General features: G+C 41.1%; 2 protein-coding genes across 6 annotated transcripts in view; both read right to left on the reverse strand.

The window, feature by feature from the left end:
* The window catches only part of LOC143281071 (spastin-like), a 35602-nt gene extending 21768 nt beyond the window's left edge, over positions 1-13834 (reverse strand). The window contains exons 1-7 of one of the 4 annotated variants that reach the window (XM_076585998.1): positions 13415-13834; positions 9025-9108; positions 8447-8530; positions 4299-4451; positions 2967-3121; positions 1456-1585; positions 804-868 (exon numbers count right to left, since the gene is read on the reverse strand). In XM_076585998.1, the coding sequence (XP_076442113.1) occupies positions 804-868; positions 1456-1585; positions 2967-3121; positions 4299-4451; positions 8447-8530; positions 9025-9108; positions 13415-13823 (1080 nt within the window). In that variant the 5' untranslated portion in view covers positions 13824-13834. Of the gene's footprint in view, positions 1-803; positions 869-1455; positions 1586-2966; positions 3125-4298; positions 4452-8446; positions 8531-9024; positions 9109-13414 lie in introns of all 4 variants that reach the window. The other 3 variants (XM_076585997.1, XM_076586000.1, XM_076585999.1) reach the window with 3 other exon arrangements.
* Positions 13835-15450: 1616 nt separating this feature from the next.
* Positions 15451-21836, reverse strand: part of LOC143281072 (uncharacterized) — a 29478-nt gene continuing 23092 nt past the window's right edge. For both annotated transcript variants that reach the window (XM_076586002.1, XM_076586001.1), the window contains exon 11: positions 15451-21443. In XM_076586002.1, coding sequence (XP_076442117.1) covers positions 20587-21443 — 857 coding nt within the window. In that variant the 3' untranslated portion in view covers positions 15451-20586. The remainder of the gene's footprint in view (positions 21444-21836) is intronic.

Genomic DNA, 21836 nt, shown 5'->3' on the forward strand with positions numbered 1-21836 from the left:
CAACCCTCTCATTGCCATGAGTTCTTTAATGTGCAATAAGTGCATACTGCCCACAGGTTTATCGTCTCATCTATAATACTAGAACCCAGACCACCACTTGAGGTCTAGTGGGGTGGGGAAAGGGTAAAAACCCCAGTCAGGCATCGAACTCAAACCCATGGCCAGTCCTCTCAGAGTCAGGTGCACTAACACTTGGCCACTGTGCCACTTAAGTCAGTGAAATTGAATATGAGATATTTTCCTAACAGTGCAGTAAACATTTACCTCCCTGTTCAAACAAAGAGCAGGTTTGCAGACAAACCAGGCATTGCCCATCTGCACCACAAGCATTTTTTCTTTTTTTTTGTTTTTTATTACAATTTCACCCAATCATAACAAAACACTATCTCAAAAACAGCACCAAATACTTCTTAAGAACAAAACATTAACTACAAGAGCTTGGATTTGCATGAGTTTATAAAATTACACACTGATTTTAATTCCATCCCCCCCACCCCCCTTGTTCACTTTGTCAAATCCCTGCATTCAGCTCTTTCAAAACTTGCCATAGAACCTACCTCTTTTCAGAACAGCTTCTCCCCTACCCTCAATTATTCCGTCCATACTTTCTCCTGCCTTCTATCAACATGTATTCAGAAGTTTTGTCTTTCATCCCTATGGTTTAGAGGTATGCAAGAGTGTGAAAGTTGGGTGTTAAAGCACTTTGACTTGTTTTCGCACAAGATTTTAAGCTGCATAAGCACATTTATCATTATTATCATTATTATTATTGTTATCATCATCATTATCATTAATATAATTACCTCAGGCCTCAGAGCAGGAAGAATGACGATTTCCTGCAGAGCCTGTTTGGCCGTCTCCTGACCAGCTGAAAAACAAAACCATTGATTCTATCAAAAGACTGTTGTACCAGATAACATGCACAATAACAATGCAAATCCCAACGAACCCAAAAATTCTAAAACACTTCCATCAATCAAAGTTCACAAACAAACAATACACAACACACTTGACCCCCCCAACCCCACCCCGAAAAAATAAATAAACAATTTTTAGCTCACAATTCTCCCCTCATCCTTTCTCATCAACGTTTTGCCAGCGACAACCTTTTGTCTGCACACAGGACCTCTTTACATCATCTCATCAGAATGTCTGGATTCCAGACCACCACTCAAGGTCCACTGGTGGGGGGAGGACGATAAATCACAGTCTGTGGGCTTGTGTGGGACTCAAACCCGTGGACACTTGCTTCCTGCTTACCATTAGGCCACCATTCCATCGCTCTAGATCACATGATCCTTCATTAGCATATTCCTCTTAGTCAGGTGCACTTCCATTAGAATTATTACACAGACTCACTCTGTTTCCATATATGAACCAACCATTAAGAAAAAAAAAAAGAATGACAATGAAACAAGTTTTACTGACAAAACAAGGAAGCTAGCCCCCACTGACCAACGTCCTTGAAGTCAACGCGAGGACTGCTGTCCACGATCTCTCCCAGGATCAGGTCGGCCAGTTTCTTGTCCACATTCTTCAGCTTGATGTTGGAGATGTCCCGACGACCCTCGTTGTTTTTCAGAGGCTGTAAATCATTATCATCATACTTTAATAATAACTGCTATAAAAAATATCGCATTATTAATAACTAATAATTTTAATAATAACTGTCCACATTCTTCAGCTTGTTCTTTGAAGGGTGCAGAATGGAAAATTTCAGAAACACACACACAGAAACACACACACAGAGGCTAAAACACACAACTTCCCTCTCTCTGATAAAGTGAATCATCATCTATTTGAAATGAAAAGCAGTAACTCCTGGAACCTGTGACAGACCCACAGAGTTGCAGACAAATTGGTGAGCTTTGGGAAGCTTTTGATTCATAAACAAGCACTGCTTTGTCTCACAAACCAAATGACCAACTTTTCCCCACAATCCATAACAAAGGTTGCATTACTACGCCTCCTGGCGACCTACATAACAGCTGTCTGTGGACTGCCAAAACTGGATCTGAAGCAGACAAACCTGGGCGTGGCTGTTAACAGCAGACTTAGGATGAACGGCACGGGAGTAATTCCACTATGCTGGCACAGATGACAGGGAAAGCAACCAAAAAATTAACAGTGACTAGCTCATCCTTTTCAAACAACCTGATAAATAATAATCATGGCTTCTGATAATGCAGAAATGTGTGTCCCGGACACTGAAAATGGAAAGGATGCACTGCCTGTTTGTGTGGATTCTCTGGGACATTCTAAAAATTTCTGAAACAAACATCTAAACGGAGTGAAAACCCTGCAAGGCAGCTTCACTTCTGACACATCATCTGCTATGAGGAAGAGTTCTTTCCCTTCACCATTACTTGTCCAAGAACCTGGAAAATTGCCACCAGAAGGTATGCCTGCCTTTTTATATGTGCAGCAACGCAAATTTCACTAGAATGTGCAAAACTGGAGTGACCCTGTGAAGGTGGTCTGGGACCCCCTAGAATTATGGTCAACGTTACCCTGGAACCCCCCAAGATATCAATCTGATCAGAAGCCCTGGTAATGTAGTTAGGTTGGACAGGCACAATAACCGAATAGTTAAAGCGTTGGACTTTCAATCTGAGAGTTCAAGGTTCGAATCTCGGTAACAGCTCCTGGTGGGTATAGGGTGGAGATTTTTCCAGTCTCCCAGGTCAACATATGTGCAGACCTGCTTGTGCCTGAACCCCCTTTGTGTGTATATGCAAGATCCTGTAATCCATGTCAGCGCTCAGTGGGTTATGGAAACAAGAACATACCCAGCATGCACACCCCTGAAAACCAAGTATGGCTACCTACATAGTGGGGAAAAAACGGTCATACACGTAAAGCCCACTTGTGACATATGACTGAACATGGGAGTTGCAGCCTCCAAACGAATAGAAGAAGAAAGTAGTTAGGTTCCCACAGTGACGTCACTGAAAGCACTGGAATACCTCTGGTTGGGATGACTGGCGAGTGTGGGTGGGTTTTCTCTTGGGAAGGGGCGACAGGGTGGACGATATCCCTTTCTTGATCTTGTTGCGAGGCAGCGTGTTGCTCTTGTGCACAGTCATCGCCTGAGGCCCGACCTTCATCGGTCGGCTGGAAACTGCTTGAAACAGGAAAGAAAGAAAAAAAGTGAAGTTGACTGCAGGCTGGGTATTGTGAGAGTATGCACACATGTCACTGTGTGCCTGCAGTTTCAGTTTCTGGGATCTTTTCCAGTAAAAAGCATGTGCATGAATTCCCACATGATTATGTATGTGTGCGCATGTGTTTATATGTGTGTGCATATACCAACTGGAGTATCAGTGTACGCTGAAAGTATATATGGCTTTCACTCTCTCACAAACACACATGCACTAACTCTATTCCTGTTTGCGTGTTCTTTGTGCAAGCCTATGTAATGGCTGTGGTTTGATCTCATATAAATATGTATGCTCATACAAAGCAGGCACACATCAATGTATCCCCTATTACCCAGTAGGAAATTCTTGCATAATCCCCGCTCTCCACTATATTACAGGAAAAGTAAGCCTCCACAATTAAACCACTATCAGGTCTCAACACAAACACTTCCACTGTAATGGCAGATGGGGGGTTAGTGATAAAATATATACTTTTTTTTTCCTCCAAGTACACATGTTACAGAACTGTTAATCATTTATTTTGTTCTCACATCAGACATACAATTCAAACAACCACAACTAATTAGACTGTTAACTGTTCATCACTGATTTCTACCAGGACTGGCAAGACCAAACAGAACTTTGGGTGACTCAAAACAGAATAGAAGTGACTGCTTTCCATGAAGCATTTTACTTCAAAGGGTTGATCTGCACAGAACATCGGTGCTATGCACACAAACCCAGTTCTAGAAGAGAAAAGTGAAAGAAGCCATCCAAATCAAGACTTTCTAGCCTTGCCTCAACCAGGACAGTGGCCTGGAACTCCCAACTTATGACAGTCTGTTGCAATACCACAGTCATGCACCTGTGGCCAGGCAACTTCCACGCAGCTAAAAACATCGTTCACTCACAGCCTGTCCAACTGAAGACTCTCCTGCATTTTGATGGTTTTTTTGTTCCAACTGTATCATTCTATGTATGGTTTACTCTAAGCTGATATCTAAGCATTTTATGTCTTATGAAAGTTATGTATACACTTTGAATGACTGTGATTCTCGTGTATAGTTTTTTGTGTTTTATACCACAGACATACTTCTTTTATTAGGATGAGTATTCTTAATGCTGTATTCTGTACATGATTTCCCTCTGACCAGATACCTGACTGGGCGTGGCTCTCATCTGGCACTTCAGCCTCCGGCACACCCTTTACACAAGGGAGATTGATCTCCTCCCCTGATTTCTCCCTTCCATCCTCTTCAGTCCTGTCCCACTCCCCATCTGTCGCCACTACCGCTGTCTTTAACCATTTCGCTGCACCACAGCATACCACACCACGGCACAACATCAAACCAGCTCAAAACTGAAATAAAATTTTGAAAATAAATTTTTAAAAACCAAGAACACAACATACACAAATAGGTGAACAGCACTACATCACTGGTGTACACCACAACACAACACTGGTGTACACAGACTGTAGTGTCACTACAGACGTCACAGAAAGCTAAGGACCACTTCTTAAAAGCATTGTGTTTTCATCAAATATGGAAGAAAAAAAAACAGAGACTAGAGAGATGACTGAAATTATGCAAACTACGTATGGTCACTCACTGGTCTCATATTCAATACAACTGGTGTGGTCGGCTGTTTCAGGCCCAAGTGTACCATGAGCGGCTTGAGAAATGCAATATCTGTTTCAGCCATGAATGTACAGTTATTCAGTGGTGTATAAACAACAGCTGTGACTTTTCACTGAAAAGAATGGAATTGCTCGTGCAAGGTATCACCTCTAGCTATGCCTGGTGCGCATTACATTGGCTGCACACACCATGCTTTCCTGAAAATTCAACCATCATTTTACTGTGCCCCCAGGAAGAAAACTGTGCAAGTTCCCAAGTGGTCCTTAACTTTGTGTGAACCCTCTATACCTACACAGTAATTACCAAGCACAAAAAGGGCAGCAACATAGTGACATTAACAAACAAAAATTGCAGAACCACACCAACTTTAACACAAAGCAGAAAAAAAAATTAATGCATGAAATAGTAATTACACAAAAAAACGTTATCCAGTACTGCAAAGCACAAATTTACAACATTAACATAAATCAAAAACAAATCAATACCTCATTTTGATTAGACACAGGTGCTGAGGTGAAAGTACACAAGAAAAGAGTCATGCTGAATAAACATCAAACTGTCAATTATTGCCAAAGGGAAAAAACTGAAAGCTCTTGCTGCTTTGCACTTCCCACCAGCTTAAAGGTTAAAGGTCCCTTAGCCTTTTTAAGGTCAAAGTTCCCACAGCCCTTTAAGGTTAAAGGTCCCATAGTCCTTTACCGCCACCAGGGCAGTGAATTCATATCCACTGTGTCTAGGGCTCAGTATATGATGGCAGGGCGTCCAACCCTCTCCCTCCACTGCTGTAACATTCCCTAACTGAAGTCAGGTATCCATTCACACCTGAGCTGAGTGAGTCAAGTGCCTTTCCCAAGGGCACATCACCATGTTGAAAAGGGGCCTGGAACCTTGATCACTGGTGAACACTGGATCACAAGCCCTACTGTGCCTGAGCATTCTGACAAGATGCTTCCTACCTGACCCCACCAGTTCAGGTTTTTCAAAGAAATAAACCAAGAAACTTCCACAAAAACAAGACTCCGAGTAAGTCTGTGGGCGTGTGTGGCGTATTTCCAGACAAAAGGGCATTCTTTAGTCTTGAATAAAAGTTTTTTTGTGCTTCACATTTCCTTCTGGGATGTCCCTTCAGTTTCTCTTTTTTCAGTTCCTGAAGGAAATCAGTATTTTTAACCTGACTTGAATTTCACATGGACTGAGTGAGATGTTGGTGAAGTGGACTTAACACTGCTTTAACTGACCTTTTAACATTATTCTGGGTTCTCTTCACATATTTTAAATAACTGACAGGTGTTCAGCCTGAAATGACCACTATGTATTAGCAACACACTTCTGAGTTCATGATTTCCACCACTGTTACTGTGAGTATATCATGTCACTAAAGGGTATACGAACAAACATGGATGTGGAGTTTCCTGTTTGTTTTTTAAGAAGTTTCTCAGTTTCTTTCTCTGTGCCATTTAACCTCTTTGCAAGCTGAAGGGAAGCGCTCACTAAGCAGCTATGGCTCAAAGGTATGTGCACTGTCTTACCAAGAGCAACTGCACTTGTTTGTTAATGAACATTTCTCTGTGTCTGCCTATTTTCCTTAAGTTAAACTGATTAAAACAGTGACAATGAAACTGTTTATTAAAATAAAATGACAACAAAGTATTTATTATGAAAAGGCCATTAAAAAAAACACAAAAAAACAGTGACACAAAAAGCGTACTACAAGCAACAAGCTTGAAAAAAAAAGTACAACAAGAAAGCACCAAAATAACAACTGCTTTGAAGAGATCTCAAGTACTAAAAATGTAAGAAAAAAAAGTACTACTAGCACAGCTATTCAAATAAATCACGCAACACATCACACACATACACACACACAGACACACACACACAATCTGGAACTGACAAAATTTATACAGATACAAACACAACAGGTTGCACTCCTAGGACTGACAGATACAGAGATAAACACAACAGGTTGCACTCCTAGGACTGACAGATACAGAGATAAACACAACAGGTTGCACTCCTAGGACTGACAGATACAGAGATAAACACAACAGGTAGCACTCCTAGGACTGACAGATACAGAGATAAACACAACAGGTTGCACTCCTGTGACTGACAGATACAGAGATAAATACACAACAGGATGCACTCCTATGACTGACAGATACAGAGATAAATACACAACAGGATGCACTCCTATGACTGACAGATACAGAGATAAACACAACAGGTTGCACTCCTGGGACTGACAGATACAGAGATAAACACACAACAGGTTGCACTCTTATGACTGACAGATACAGAGATAAACACACAACAGGATGCACTCCTATGACTGACACATACAGAGATAAACACACAACAGGATGCACTCCTATGACTGACAGATACAGAGATAAACACACAACAGGTTGCACTCTTATGACTGACAGATACAGAGATAAACACACAACAGGTTGCACTCCTATGACTGACAGATACAGAGATAAACACACAACAGGTTGCACTCTTATGACTGACAGATACAGAGATAAACACACAACAGGTTGCACTCCTATGACTGACAGATACAGAGATAAACACACAACAGGATGCACTCCTATGACTGACAGATACAGAGATAAACACACAACAGGTTGCACTCTTATGACTGACAGATACAGAGATAAACACACAACAGGATGCACTCCTATGACTGACAGATACAGAGATAAACACACAACAGGTTGCACTCTTATGACTGACAGATACAGAGATAAACACACAACAGGTTGCACTCCTATGACTGACAGATACAGAGATAAACACAACAGGTTGCACTCCTAGGACTGACAGATACAGAGATAAACACACAACAGGTTGCACTCCTATGACTGACAGATACAGAGATAAACACACAACAGGTTGCACTCTTATGACTGACAGATACAGAGATAAACACAACAGGTTGCACTCCTATGACTGACAGATACAGAGATAAACACACAACAGGTTGCACTCTTATGACTGACAGATACAGAGATAAACACAACAGGTTGCACTCCTATGACTGACAGATACAGAGATAAACACACAACAGGATGCACTCCTATGACTGACAGATACAGAGATAAACACACAACAGGATGCACTCCTATGACTGACAGATACAGAGATAAACACAACAGGTTGCACTCCTGTGACTGACAGATACAGAGATAAACACACAACAGGTTGCACTCCTATGACTGACAGATACAGACTACAGAGATAAACACAACAGGTTGCACTCCTAGGACTGACAGATACAGAGATAAACACAACAGGTTGCACTCCTATGACTGACAGATACAGAGATAAACACACAACAGGATGCACTCCTATGACTGACAGATACAGAGATAAACACACAACAGGTTGCACTCCTATGACTGACAGATACAGAGATAAACACAACAGGTTGCACTCCTATGACTGACAGATACAGAGATAAACACACAACAGGATGCACTCCTATGACTGACAGATACAGAGATAAACAAGAAACACAACAGGATGCACTCCTATGACTGACAGATACAGAGATAAACAATAAACACAACAGGATGCACTCCTATGACTGACAGATACAAACACAACAGGATGCACTCCTAAAGAAAACCGATGGGGAAAAAACAAGACACAAATTACCCAATACTTCCAGTCGATCTCGCGCCATTGCCAGGTTTGTCATCATCTTCTCCTTCAGTCGTCTGGCTTTCTGGAACGTTTCACCTGCATGCACGCACCACAATCACACACACACACATTCTCATTTATGTAAAATAAAGTGTAAAGACATAAAAATGAAGACAGCTACAACTACATATTCTCATAATGGATTGAAGTGCACACAATTTTACAAATTACATGAACAAGAGCACATACAAATGTATGAATGCATGTGCACTTTAACACATGTGCATATATACAAATGCACACACACACACACACACACACACACACACACACACAAATACACCAAAATTGGATGTCAGTTTAGCAACAGCGAAAAAAAAAAATGCAATACATTAAGTGGAGACAGAAGACTTTCCTTATTTTGTTCACAAAAAATGCCAATAATGACATCAGTATCTCGCATATCTAACACGGATTTTACTATTCCAACATCACAAAGTCAAGTGTCACCACTGAACAAGAACACAAACTCTGTCACATGGTATCTATTAAGTTAATCAAAATCAAAACAATTTCCCAAACAAACTGACCTTCTCCACTGACATCCACAGCAATGCCCTTCTCCAGCTCACGGATCCCTTTCTTGTACATCTCCACTGCAATCTCCTTGCGTGCTGTGCAAAAAAAAAGTAAAAAATTTGTGTTCTCTTTTCTGTTTTCAATGCATTTTACACCTGAAATTAAATTTTAAAAAAAACATTCATGGACATACATGCAGAAGCATATTCATAAACCATCTTGATCAACTCCTGATTTTAGTCACAAAGGGCCAGACCCTCTGACTTTGGATGATTGGTTTGTAGAATGGTGGAAAGTGCAGCTGTTCTGAACAGCAATTTAGTCTTTCTCGACATTAGGCAGCTTCTTTAGTGGCATGGTCCATGGCAGGAACCATGATTCTTAAATTAGAAATGTCCAGTGTATTGAAACCACCCTTTGGTGAAGAAACAGGTAAGAACTGTAAATAGCAATATTCCACCTCAATACACAACCTGCAACTAGTGCAAGCGATTATGGCTTAGTTTAATCAAGTATTATAATAATGATAAAATTAATAACTGGACATTTATCAGTGCTTTCCTCACTGCACAAAGCGCTTTACAATTCACACAGACACATATATATACGAAAACACACTCAGTCCTCAATGCACAATCATGCACAATAAACATATATATGCGCACACAAATTTGTATGTACAATACAAACATACATACATACATGCATGCATGCATGCATCCATACATACATACATTCGACGCACACACAATACAGCATTACAAATATACCTACACAATCAACTAACTACTTTCATATATCATGAGAGGATCTAAAGGAAATGCTGCTGGAAGAGGAAAGTCTTGAGGTTAGATTTATTAAAGAATGCAGTGAGGGGCTGTGACGGACGTGGTGAGGCAATGAGTTCTATATTTGAACAGCAGATGATGAAAAGGCTCGACCACTGTGCAGACCTCTTTTGTATTTTGGGACGCGGAAGGTTCTATCATTGGCAGCACAGCAAAGAGAGCGGGAGGGTACACAGATTTGAAAGATGTCAGAGAGGTACTGGGGTGCAGTTCCAAATATGACATGGTAGCAGAGACAGGTGGCTTTTTATTTGATTCCTTGCTCTCTGGATAACCTGTGGAGCTCTTTTAGAAGGGGTGCGCAGTGTGCAGATTTTTTGCTTTATAAATCAGTTTGGTGACTGAATTTTGCACCTGCTGTAGTGGTCTGAGGAGTGTTTAAAGACAACTGATGAGAAGAGTTGCAACAGTCTAATCTATAGAGTACACATGAACTAACTAGTGGTTTGGTTGCGTCAAGTGTGAGGTAGTGGCATATGGAGCTGATTTGTCCGAGTTCAAAGTAGGCTGCTTGACAGGCTTTGCTGATGTGATACTGCATGGAAAGATCTTTTGGGGGAAAAAGCCAAGGTCACAGAAATGATCAAAGAATGAGATAGAAGAAATTCTGAGATCGACAGTGGAAGGCAGGGAATAGCATCTACTGATGGAGGAAGGGGTCTGAGGGCTTCAGTCTTATCATCATTTAGTTCCATTTTGTTTTCTGTCATCAAATTTTTCATTTCTGTGACAGTCTTGGAGAGTTCGAATAAGATGTTCATAATTTGAAGGGGAATCACAATGTTTAAGTTGAGTATCATCAGCATACATTTCATGACAGATGGAATAAGTGACTGTGTCAATGAAAGGTGTGAGTGGAGCTGTGTAGAGTATGAAAAGCACTGGGCCGAGCACAGATCCTTGGGGAATGCCGAAATTAAGAGTGGATTCAGAAGATCTATTTCCGTTTACAAGAACAATTTGCTTTCTGTCAGAGAGATAAGATCCAAACCAGTTGAGGGCAGTGCCTTTATTCCAAAAGTTTGATTCAAACGTGAAAGAAGTATATCATGATCTATCATATTGAAGGCTGCGGAAAGGTCCAAAAGCAGAAGAACTGAAATTTTGTCTTGGTCTAGAGAATTCAACAGATCATTTACAACACGTAGAAGAACAGTTTCTGTACAGTACCCAGGCCTATAAGCAGACTGGTGATTGCCGAGTAGTGAGTGAAAGGTCAAATGAGAGAAAAGTTGATGGAACACAAGTCGTTCAAGAAGTTTGGAGAGGTATGGCAAGTTAGAGATAGATCTGTAATTTTTCAAGTCATAGGGGTCTAGGTTTGTTTCCAGGCTCAGTAGAAGTGTTTGATTTTTTTGTTTACAATGTTCTTATCGATCTGCTCTAAATCAAACTGCAGAGAAACAATACAAAAAAGTTACAAGAATTTAAGGTTTTGAGTTTTGAAACTGCTGTCATGACTGTTTTGCAGGAGATTAAGAGAAACCTACAAAATGCCTTTTGCCCAGTTTTGGTGTGACTGATGCTCCGAGAAATCAGTAAGCCAAATGACCAGCTTGATGTCACATTGATTCTAAAAATCTAACCCTAAGAAAACACATCTGGCCATAGCAACACAAAAATATGAATTCAAATCAAATGAAATCATTAATACTGAATTCAATATATATACATGCATATACATGTACATAAAGACAGGTCAGCTCTCTTCTTTTCTTTTGTTTTTTGTTTTTGTTGTTGTTGTTGTTGTTTTGGGGGTGTTGGGTTGGGGTTTTTTTCCTTGTTTTTTTGTTGTTGTTTGTTTTTTTTCCTTTTTGCTCTATCAGTTTAATCAAATTTGCTCTGAAAGTTAAACTTCAAGGTTAAACTGATTCCACTTTCCAGTCGTCTTCTTCCATATGACGTCCAACATCAGCATGCAGATGAAACGGTCAGTTCATGAGATCTTGTTGTAGAGCACAATTTGACAGAGCTGCCAAGGGAGCTGCTGTAGGTGGTCTTGGGGGCAGTCCACTGGCCTGTTCCGAGTCTCTAGCTTGGCAAAGTCCACTACAGTAGTGGTCCACAGGAATACACCCAACTGGCACAGTCCTAGCCTCCTATTACACTTTTTACCAATGGAAAAAAAAAAGAGGGGCTTGAATAATGTTTAAAAAACAACTAGAAAACATATATATAATCATTTTTTCTTTAATTTTGAAGACTCCATCTCTCTGCTCCCTTATGAGCTGCTTTCTATCAAAATTTATAATTGATATGATGAAAATATCTTGACTATTACATTTTCAACCTTACACCATTTTAGAGTATTGTCAATATAAATGTTATGTTGTTATTCTCAATCTCTGACTTGCCACAAAAGGAATGGAAAGGACAGGACAAAACAGAGTGTGATGGTGAAATGGTGTGAGGAGCTTCAAGAGGAAATATTTTGGCCAGCACTGGGCATCGATCTGGGATCGATGTGCAGCAAACAGCTCGACATTGGTCCCGAATAATCAACGACTGTGTTAAATTCTCAGTCAATGAAAGTCTATGTGGACCTTTCTTGATTCTTGAGTTTGTCCTGCATGAACTTTTCACCAATGGCTAATACAACCGCGTACAGAAAAGTCCAACCAGAAATTAAACTCTTGATCCACAGATTGGTCACGTGACCCTCAACACATCTTCCTGACTCGCCATATCTCCCACCAAAATTACCAATGAACTCCCATTATTTTTTTGTTTACTGACAAACTCCCATCAAAATCACCATATGTAACAATTACCGATGTCATTCAATGACATTTTCTTGGGGAACTCCACAAAACACCTAGCTTCCAGGATCGACACCCAGCTGCTTCCAAATATTTTGTGGAAGTATAATCTTTTTTTCTCCTCCCCCATTCTCCCTTCCACACATATGCAGAAACCACTTATGTTTCTTTTCATCAAAGATCAAGATCAACTTGCTCAAAAATAAATAACATTCTTAAATACCATAAGAACATAAACATTAACCTAAAATCCACACTTTTTCCCCTCAAGACCAAATGAGTAGTGTTCACAACAAGGCCATTCACTCCGCCATTCACACACGAGTGGAGGGAAGAAATGTGGATATACAACCATCATTGGAAAGTAATTCAATGACATGAAAGTGTACTTTGTGAGCAAGTCATATCATTTTTTTAATATGAAACATATTTTGTTGGAAGCAAATAATGAAATATACACTGGGGAGGGCGGGGAAACTGGGGAGTCTTACCTGTACTTTCTTTTTTTTTATGGAATGGATAACAAATAGGTAAAATTATCAATTATTCCATAATTTAGTCAGAATTACGATACATAGTTGAAATTACCACTTGATAGTTTGAATACCTTTTGGATACTTTCCCCCTGTTAATAGTTAATGTAAAAACACAAACGGATGGCGGGGGCGTGGGGGGGGGGGTGAAATCGTTTGCTACTTAATACCATATCAATTATATCTGAAGGAACATCGCTCTAACATGACTATCGCATAGCAACAGCGTTTGCACTGCAATGCCAAGTGATGTAAACAAACCTGAATCCTCCTCATCGATTTTCAATGCCCTGGAGATGTGCTCGAACGCTTTCCTGTGGTGATGCTTCTGGAGTGCCAGAGCAGGCTCCCCAGGCCCCACCCCTTGCCGATTCCTCTCGTTGGATGCCATTGGGGTGGCCAAACACGGGGCTTCTTCATCGGTAACCTTCTGGCTTGCAGCTGATCGCTGGGTCAAAGCCTGTCTGCTGCGGCAACCGAGCAGAAAGAGTGCGACCCACAGTTGGTAGGCTAACGTGCGTAAAACCGCGAAAATGAACAGCAGTGGGGCGGCGAAGATCTTCAGATTCCGCCCGTGGATGGACTGGTAGTTTCGATTCGGTGGCGGTCTGCCTTTACCGTCTCTGCGGCGTCCAAAGCCTCTTGAGGGCCCGGGTCCTTTGCGCTGCATAATCTTTGCATTCTGCCATGTTCTGGCACGGACTGCCGGGATAGCAGGAAGTGTGGGGATGACGTCATGAGGGAAACCCCTGGATCGCATTGGGAAATCTCTCTGTCGTCAGCGAATAGAATCAACAGGCGGTGAGAAAGCGTGACAGTGTTGCTCATTTTGGTGACTCATCCACTGGCTCGTGTGACATTTGTCACATGTTTAACAAATGAAGCGTATTGTGTCTAAGTAATGCAGGGAATAATATCGAAGACTCTACAACAAACAGATACTCGTTATGAACAAAATAACATATGCAGAGATTAGAAATAAAATAAAATATGTCAAAAAGAGGGTGAAATGTGTTGAAAAAATGCAGCAGCATCCACTAGTGGCCTTTGAACCTTTTTTTATCACCAGCAATAAAATGTGTTTCAAAGATGTGTAAACCTATCGGGGTATGCAACAAAAACAATAACAGCAGCTTTCAGCATTGCTTCATTGGAAAACAGTACCACACAGCCATACTCAAACTTACATACCATAACATTGATGAAAGTCTGTTGTTGATGACCTTTACCCCTGGAGGAGTTTTTAATTCTTAGTGTTACTGTAGGGATCATGGATCAAAGATCAAAGTAGCAGTAAATGACAGGCTGGAGCTGTGCCAGTCAGGGTTTATCCCAGGGGTGCGCTTCGCTAGCCGGAGTGGTCCAGCCTAAATACTGCGAAATATAGGGGGTTTTTTGGATGCGTTTTTTTTTCCCCTTTCTTTTTTTTTAAGATTCAGTGCTTTTTCCTGCAGATCCCCCAAACAGTGACAGAAAAATCAATATTTGTGGTCACTGGATCTACGGAAGGAAGGAAGAGTAAAAGGCCTTTGTGAACGCTGCTGCTGTGCTACTTTGTGTTGCTCATTTTGGTTTGTGTGTGTGTGTTTGTATGTGACTGTGTCGGTGTGTTTGGGCACACCAGTGTGTGAGAGACAGACATAGAAATGAACTTTACTGGCTTAACTGAATGATTGCTATGCATATATATATATGCATATAATTATATGTGCATGGGTACACGTACATGCGTGTGTGTCTGTAAAAAAGATAGACAGAGCAACAAACTGTAATGTTTAATTGTCTATGGTGCATGCTGTATTCAATCAGTCCATACCCAAAGAAAGAAAAATATGCAAGTAACAGACAGAGAAACATATACTAATTTCTCTCTTAAAAATGCACACAAAAAAAGATTTCAAAGTAACCTTGAACCCTCATGAAAACACACACACACACACATGCATACACACACAGAAAGAAAAATATGCAAGTAACACAGAGAACATATACTAATTTCTCTCTTAAAAATGCGGAAAAAAAAAGATTTTAAAGTAACCATGAACTCTCATGAAAACACACACACACACACACACACACACACACATCCATGCACACACACATATGCACATGCACACACACACATACACACACACACACACACACACACACAAACGTTTACACACACACACACACATGCATAAACTTGCTGAAAACCCACGATCATGCTGAAAACTGCCTTGGCAACAATGCAAATACAGTCACACAGACATAACTCACACACTAAGTCAAAGTGAACAGACATAGAAGTATAGATGTTAATGTGTATATCCACTGTTTATTCATTCATTTCAGTCTGTACACACTGCCAGGCCTGTAACATTTACAGCTCAGAGGGAATGACAATTAGACAACAGAACAGTAACTATTATTCATGTTAAGCTTGTGAAAGGTTTGGGTTGGGTTGTTTTTTTTTTGTTTGTTTTTTTTAACTTACTGATGCCTCAAAAACACAAGGGAAGCACAAAACAACAGGAATAGACTGGAGAGAATCAATGCCAGAAAACAGAATGTGGCTGCCAAAAACAACAAGGTAAAAACTGACTTACATGGAAAGGCCCACTCTCTGAAAGCAGTCAACAATGTGAGACCAAGAAAGAAGATGTGAAAGAAAAAGTTGGTGGGTGTGTCTTTGTGGAGACCCATCATAAAGATACTCCAAAACTTGTACTGTATTCCATGTGAGAGAGGAACCCAGTGAAAGAAGCAGTCAAGATCATCATCATCATGTTCACTGTTGCTTCTTATCCAGCAAACCACACAGGGCCAAATCAGGGCTGAAAATCTTTAAGTATTGATCCCTCAGAACTTGAAAATATGACACACACACACACACACACACACACACACACCCTCCCCCCGCTCACACACACACACACAGAGGCAATTCACACATCCTATACACAAAAAATACACAATATCAATGTACATTGTAAAAATGCAAAATTATCAAGTCCAGAAAAAGAACCACCCCAAATATCAAGGCTTTCTAGAAAAAAAAAAAAATGCATGTGAATGGAGTAGCACAGCAGAAAATAAGAAAGAAATAGACAACAATAAGAAAAAGAAAATCCCAGAAACAATGACAGCATTTGAAAAAAGGACATTTCTTGCACAAAATTTCCATCCAGACGGTGGGAATACCATTCACACTGAAATAACCCATGACATTCCCACAGAGGGGAAACAATTTATATGATTCTGTAGGTGGATGGAAAACGGGTCCAAATGATTTGTGCCTGCTCATTTCCACTTGAGACAACTCCACTCACAACAAAAAGTTGGCAACAAATCATGAATAATCAAATAAAAAGTAAAAATATAAAGTGATGACAAACAAGACGGCACAAAATCAATGAAGTAATAATACCAGGCCGTCACACTACATGACTGGGGAACAGATCCATAAAGCTGATGACAAGCAGGTGAGATGAACACATTATCGTTTGTGCAAAAAAAAATCAAATCATAACATCCAATATCTGCTGGAACTTCAAACATGTACAGTTACCATGATTTCTCTTGACCTTCAGCACATGTTATTGCTTTGCTTCGTCTTGGCAGCTGCTCTTACTCTTGTGAAATGATGTCAACCTTCAGACGGGCACCATAGCCGAATGGTTAAAGCGTTTGACTTTCGATCTGAGGGTCAGGGGTTCGAATCACGGTGACGGTGCTTAGTGGGTAAAGGGTGGAGATTTTTACGATCTCCCAGGTCAACACATGTGCAGACCTGCCAGTGCCTGAACCCCCTTCGTGTGTATACGCAAGCATAAGATCAAATACGCACGTTAAAAGATCCTGTAATCCATGTCAGTGTTCAGTGGGTTATGGAAACAAGAACATACCCAGCATGCACACCCCCGAAAGTGGAGTATGGCTGCCTACATGGCAGGGTAAAAACGGTCATACACGTAAAAGCCCACTCGTGTATATACGAGGGAACGTGGGAGTTGAAGCCCACGAACACAGAAGAAGAAGAAGAAGTCAACCTTCATATGCATCAATTGCCATGTACTTCTTGTTTTGGGTGGATTTTTCGTTGTTATTGGTTTTTTTGTTTTTCTTCTTTCTTTTTTTTTTTCAAAATCTTTACGTCTCAACACTAACTGCATTTCCACCCTCATCTCTTTCCCTGCCCTTCTAGCAGGTTTCCCACAGATGTGACCTCACAAAATTCCATACTTGTTTCAGACATTTTCCAGATCAGACTGAAAGTTTTCCATACGAAACGCAACGCCAAACCGAATCAGATATAATTTGCTGTGCTACACCACACAGAGGAAAACATCAGCAGATATATATGACCGTATCAATGTTCATTTTTCATCACTTTTTGTTTTTATCAATGTTAAAATTTCATCACTTTTCATTTGTTTTTCAATGCATTAAGCTAGGTAGCAGTCAAAGGTTTCCATGACTTTTCCATACCCTGAAGGGCAAGACATGTTTTCCCAAGACTTTTCCAGCCCTAGAAACGGTTCTCTCATTTTCCCAAGACTTTTCCAGACTTCCATTACTCTGTGCAAACCCTGTTCTATGTTCCAGCCATTCTCATTGATGTTTGTAATCATTCAGCAGTCTGGTGCTGTTTGGATCACTATTGGGAACCTAGATACGTTATGATGTTGTGTAAGCTCAGAATAATGGAATCGATGTTCAGTTGCTTCAAAACTGTCAATACAACCCAATAAAATAAATACAATTTGTTAAAACATCTATGGTATACAAGCACACACTCACAATAATGCACAGTAACACACACACACGCACACGCACACACCTATGTTCTGCCAAACTTATGACTTGATATATAAATTTGCGGAGACTAAATCAAATGAAACTGCCATTGCTGTTACTGCTGCTGCTGCTGCTGCTGCATCAACTGCAATCACTACTCGCAGACATATATACCCATTTTTCTTTAAAACAAGACATCAACAGTGGCACAAAATCATACTCTACATTTGCAGATTGAAAGATTTTCTTTTCCTTCTCATTCAAGGAATTGTTCACAGTGATACATCATATAAAATTTCTCACAAGAAAATGCGAATCATTCCTTTCCGGATTATTTTCATCAAACATATATAATTGTACAAACAGTAAACAAAGTCACAAATTTCTCTCAAGCATGCCTAGAGTCAACATGGTCCAACCCAAAATTAGTTTCACACAATTCAGCAAGAATGAAGACTTATTGAATGCCAGTTATGCATGCTGAAAATTTTCTTCAAGTATCAATAGTCAACAAAAATATTAGAAGATTTGAATACATGGATTTTTTTTTTTCTTCTTTTTTTTTTCTTTTTTTTTTTTTTTTTTTTTGAAGGGTGGGGGGAGGTGTGTGTGTGTGGGGGGGGGGGGGGCAGAAATGTTGCGTCTGTTTTTGAGTCTCTCACGGCTCTTGGGATTCAGATGGATCATGATAAAAACAACACACCCCCACATACACACACCCACATACACATACACACACACCCACACACACACACAAACACACACACACACATACACACACCCACACACACATACACATACACGTACACACACATACACACACATACACACACACACACATACATACACACACACTTACCCATGTACACTCATGAATACATGTACTCATATATTATATATCCACTCTTTTATGTACACTGATACTAATAAAAGACTATAGTGATAGCCAAGACAGAGATAGAGCATGACATTATCAATATATATTCAAAACCTATGAGAAAATGAGGGCAAAGAAATTATCATTAGCAATTTTTTTTGTTTTTTTTATGTTGTTTTTTTTTTGTTTGTTTGTTTGTTTGCTTTCATAAAAGACAACTCTTAAGAAAATTCAACGCCTATGTACAATGTGCAACTCTTATGAAACACCTGCTTTTTCATAAAGTTAAGCTGCAATACTGAAGCACACACACACACACACACACACACACACACAGTTGCACAAGACAAATCATACACAGCATGCTAGAAAAATGTAGGAAAATTATCAACAGATAATAAATATGAATAATAAGCAATGTAATAAACATTTTTTGAACAGAAAGTTAATTCATACATACGTAAAATTACAACAACAATGTAAAAAAAAACAACCCAAAAAACACACCCCTGACTGTAAAATGTACTGAAAACTGGTTAAAGCTTGACAGTGTGTTCACACAGACAAGGGGCATCACTCCAGTGAGAGTGATGGGTCATGTTCTGCTTCTAACAATCTGAGCACAGCTGCACTAAGCTCTACAGGACAGTGGCCCGCAGTCATGTTGGGTAAGGAGAAATAAAACAACAACAACAACAAAAAGTCTTGTACTTTACCCCCTTCCACCAAGCAACAACACTCGGGTTCCCAGCGTGAGTGTGCATATGTGTGTGCGTGTGGTGGGATGGGGGTTCTGAAAGATAGTTTCCCTTTACCACTTGGCCCAGAAACCTGGATGATCATTACTAGAAAGCATGCCTGCCATTGTGGGTAGCAATGCTGATTTGATAACAATGTGCAGCATTTGAGTGACCCTGTGAAATAAGAGTATCTGGGACCCCCCCTCATTCCCTCCCTCCCCCAAGATGTTCAACTTTTCAGAAGCCCTGTCATCATGTCCTGAGTCAGTACATACAGAACAAGTTCCCAGCACAGTACCCTGAATAAAACTGATCCCAACCGAAAGAAAACCCCATTCCTAAATATGAATAAATAAATAAATGGGGGAGAAAGAGAGTCCATAATTCAGGTTCCACACTTCTATTCCCATAACATTAAAAATCTTCTGAGCAACCGATAACTGTGTTGCTTCGAAATTTTCAAAACTGCAATTCTTAGCAGGCAGATCACGTCCAACTTTGTCTGAAAACTGAGATCTACGTCAAATCTGATCAGTGTGCAAAGCCTGAGCTTGAATAACCCAAAAAATATTTTGTACATGTATCCATCAGTAACAAACAGACAGACTGATGGACAAGCCGACAGAAGGAAAATATCTGACAACACGCTTTCGGTTACCATGTCTTCAATGTGGAAATGTTGCCAGAAAGTCTGCAAACCCAAAATATTTGACTGAAAACCACACTTGGAGAAAACAGCAAGAAATGGTGCAGACAGTGGACTCAAGAAGAATTAGAAGCAGAACTACTAAGCTGAAAGCTACAGATCTACACATTCTTCCCTCACATGCACACATTTATTTCCAAGCACACTGTCAAGCCCACAGAAAAAAAACACAGGTAGTTCCACTGTATCATGTTATCCATGGCAACATGAACACACAAGTCAGTCAATATATTCCAGGAAGAAACAGAAGAATGCCATTCTTTCTCCCGACACGTTTATCATGAACGTTGCATCGGAGCACATTGACAAGTCCACCTTTCTGGGTTCACATTTACTGCATGTAGGGCTTGACCATTTCAAAAACACTGGAGCTGAGGAGAGTGCCTGTGTCATCGAACTTCACCCCCTCCAACACCCCGTTGGCCAGGAGGCTGCCCAGAGAGGGAAGGTTAGTACTGGAGATGAGCGTCCCCGACAGAAGGTTGTTACTCATCCCAGGAACGTTCTCACTGCTGATCTGCAAGTTTTGCCCAGGGGTCAAAATTGGGGGACCCATCTCGGCGGGTTCACGCTTCAGCTCCACCTCCCTGGTGTAGACAGGCGCCGGCCCTGCAGCAGGCGCCTCCCGGGGCTGGCTGAAGGAGATGTCCCCGTTGACCAGGGGCGTGTTCTCCAGCTCCGCCACAATCCATGGCGACACAAACTTGCGTTTCTTCCGTGACGCGGAGCCCGAGGGCCCGGCACCCTGATCCACAACGGACCTCTGCTGCTGCAGTTTGCTGGCCGAGTCGATGGTTCTGACCATGGAAGTGGAGGTGGCCGGGCTGAAGGTCGCTGCCGCCGCCACCACCTCGTTCCACTCCGACACAGCACAGGTACGCGGCGCCTCGGACAGGACGGTGATGCCAGCGGTGCTGCCCAGGTTGGCGCCATCCTGCATGTAGACTACAATGTCGGAGGAGGTGGCAGTGACCTGGGGGGCATTGTGCACCTGGGGGGTGCGGATGTAGACGATCTCCCCGGTCACCATGTCCTTGGCCAGCACAATGTCATCCTGCTGGTGCAGGGGCACTGTGTCCTGCTCGCCTGATGACATGGGCACACCCGCGCCACTCACACCGTTGGAGGCAGCGATGGACTGCACCACCTGGACAGGCTCCGGTCTGCTCATGTCCATGACCGGCTCGGCTGAAAACCAGCATGGTTCTGTGTCAAACAACATGCACTTGTTCACTCTCATCCTTTAAAACTTTTTTTTTTAATGATTAAAAAAGGAAATCCTTTTCAATGAGACTACAGAATTCAATATCTGTATTCTCTGGATCCACATCTACTTCTTCCATGCATGTAAGTGTATGTATACATGTGTATGTTAGTGCATGCATGTTCTTTGTGTCTGACTGATGTGTTATTGAAAAGCACTTTAAGAGGTTTTAAAGGGCAAAATCCTCCTGGGAACTGAGTATGACTGCCAACATAGTGGGAGTAAAAACAGTCATACATGTATAAAGCCCACTCGTGTATGCAAGTGAACATGGGAGCGGCATTCCACTAATGAAAAACTGATGAGAAGGCAAAATA

The sequence above is a fragment of the Babylonia areolata genome, chromosome 4 (genome assembly GCF_041734735.1).
Source record: "Babylonia areolata isolate BAREFJ2019XMU chromosome 4, ASM4173473v1, whole genome shotgun sequence".
Taxonomy (NCBI): Eukaryota; Metazoa; Mollusca; class Gastropoda; order Neogastropoda; family Buccinidae; genus Babylonia; species Babylonia areolata.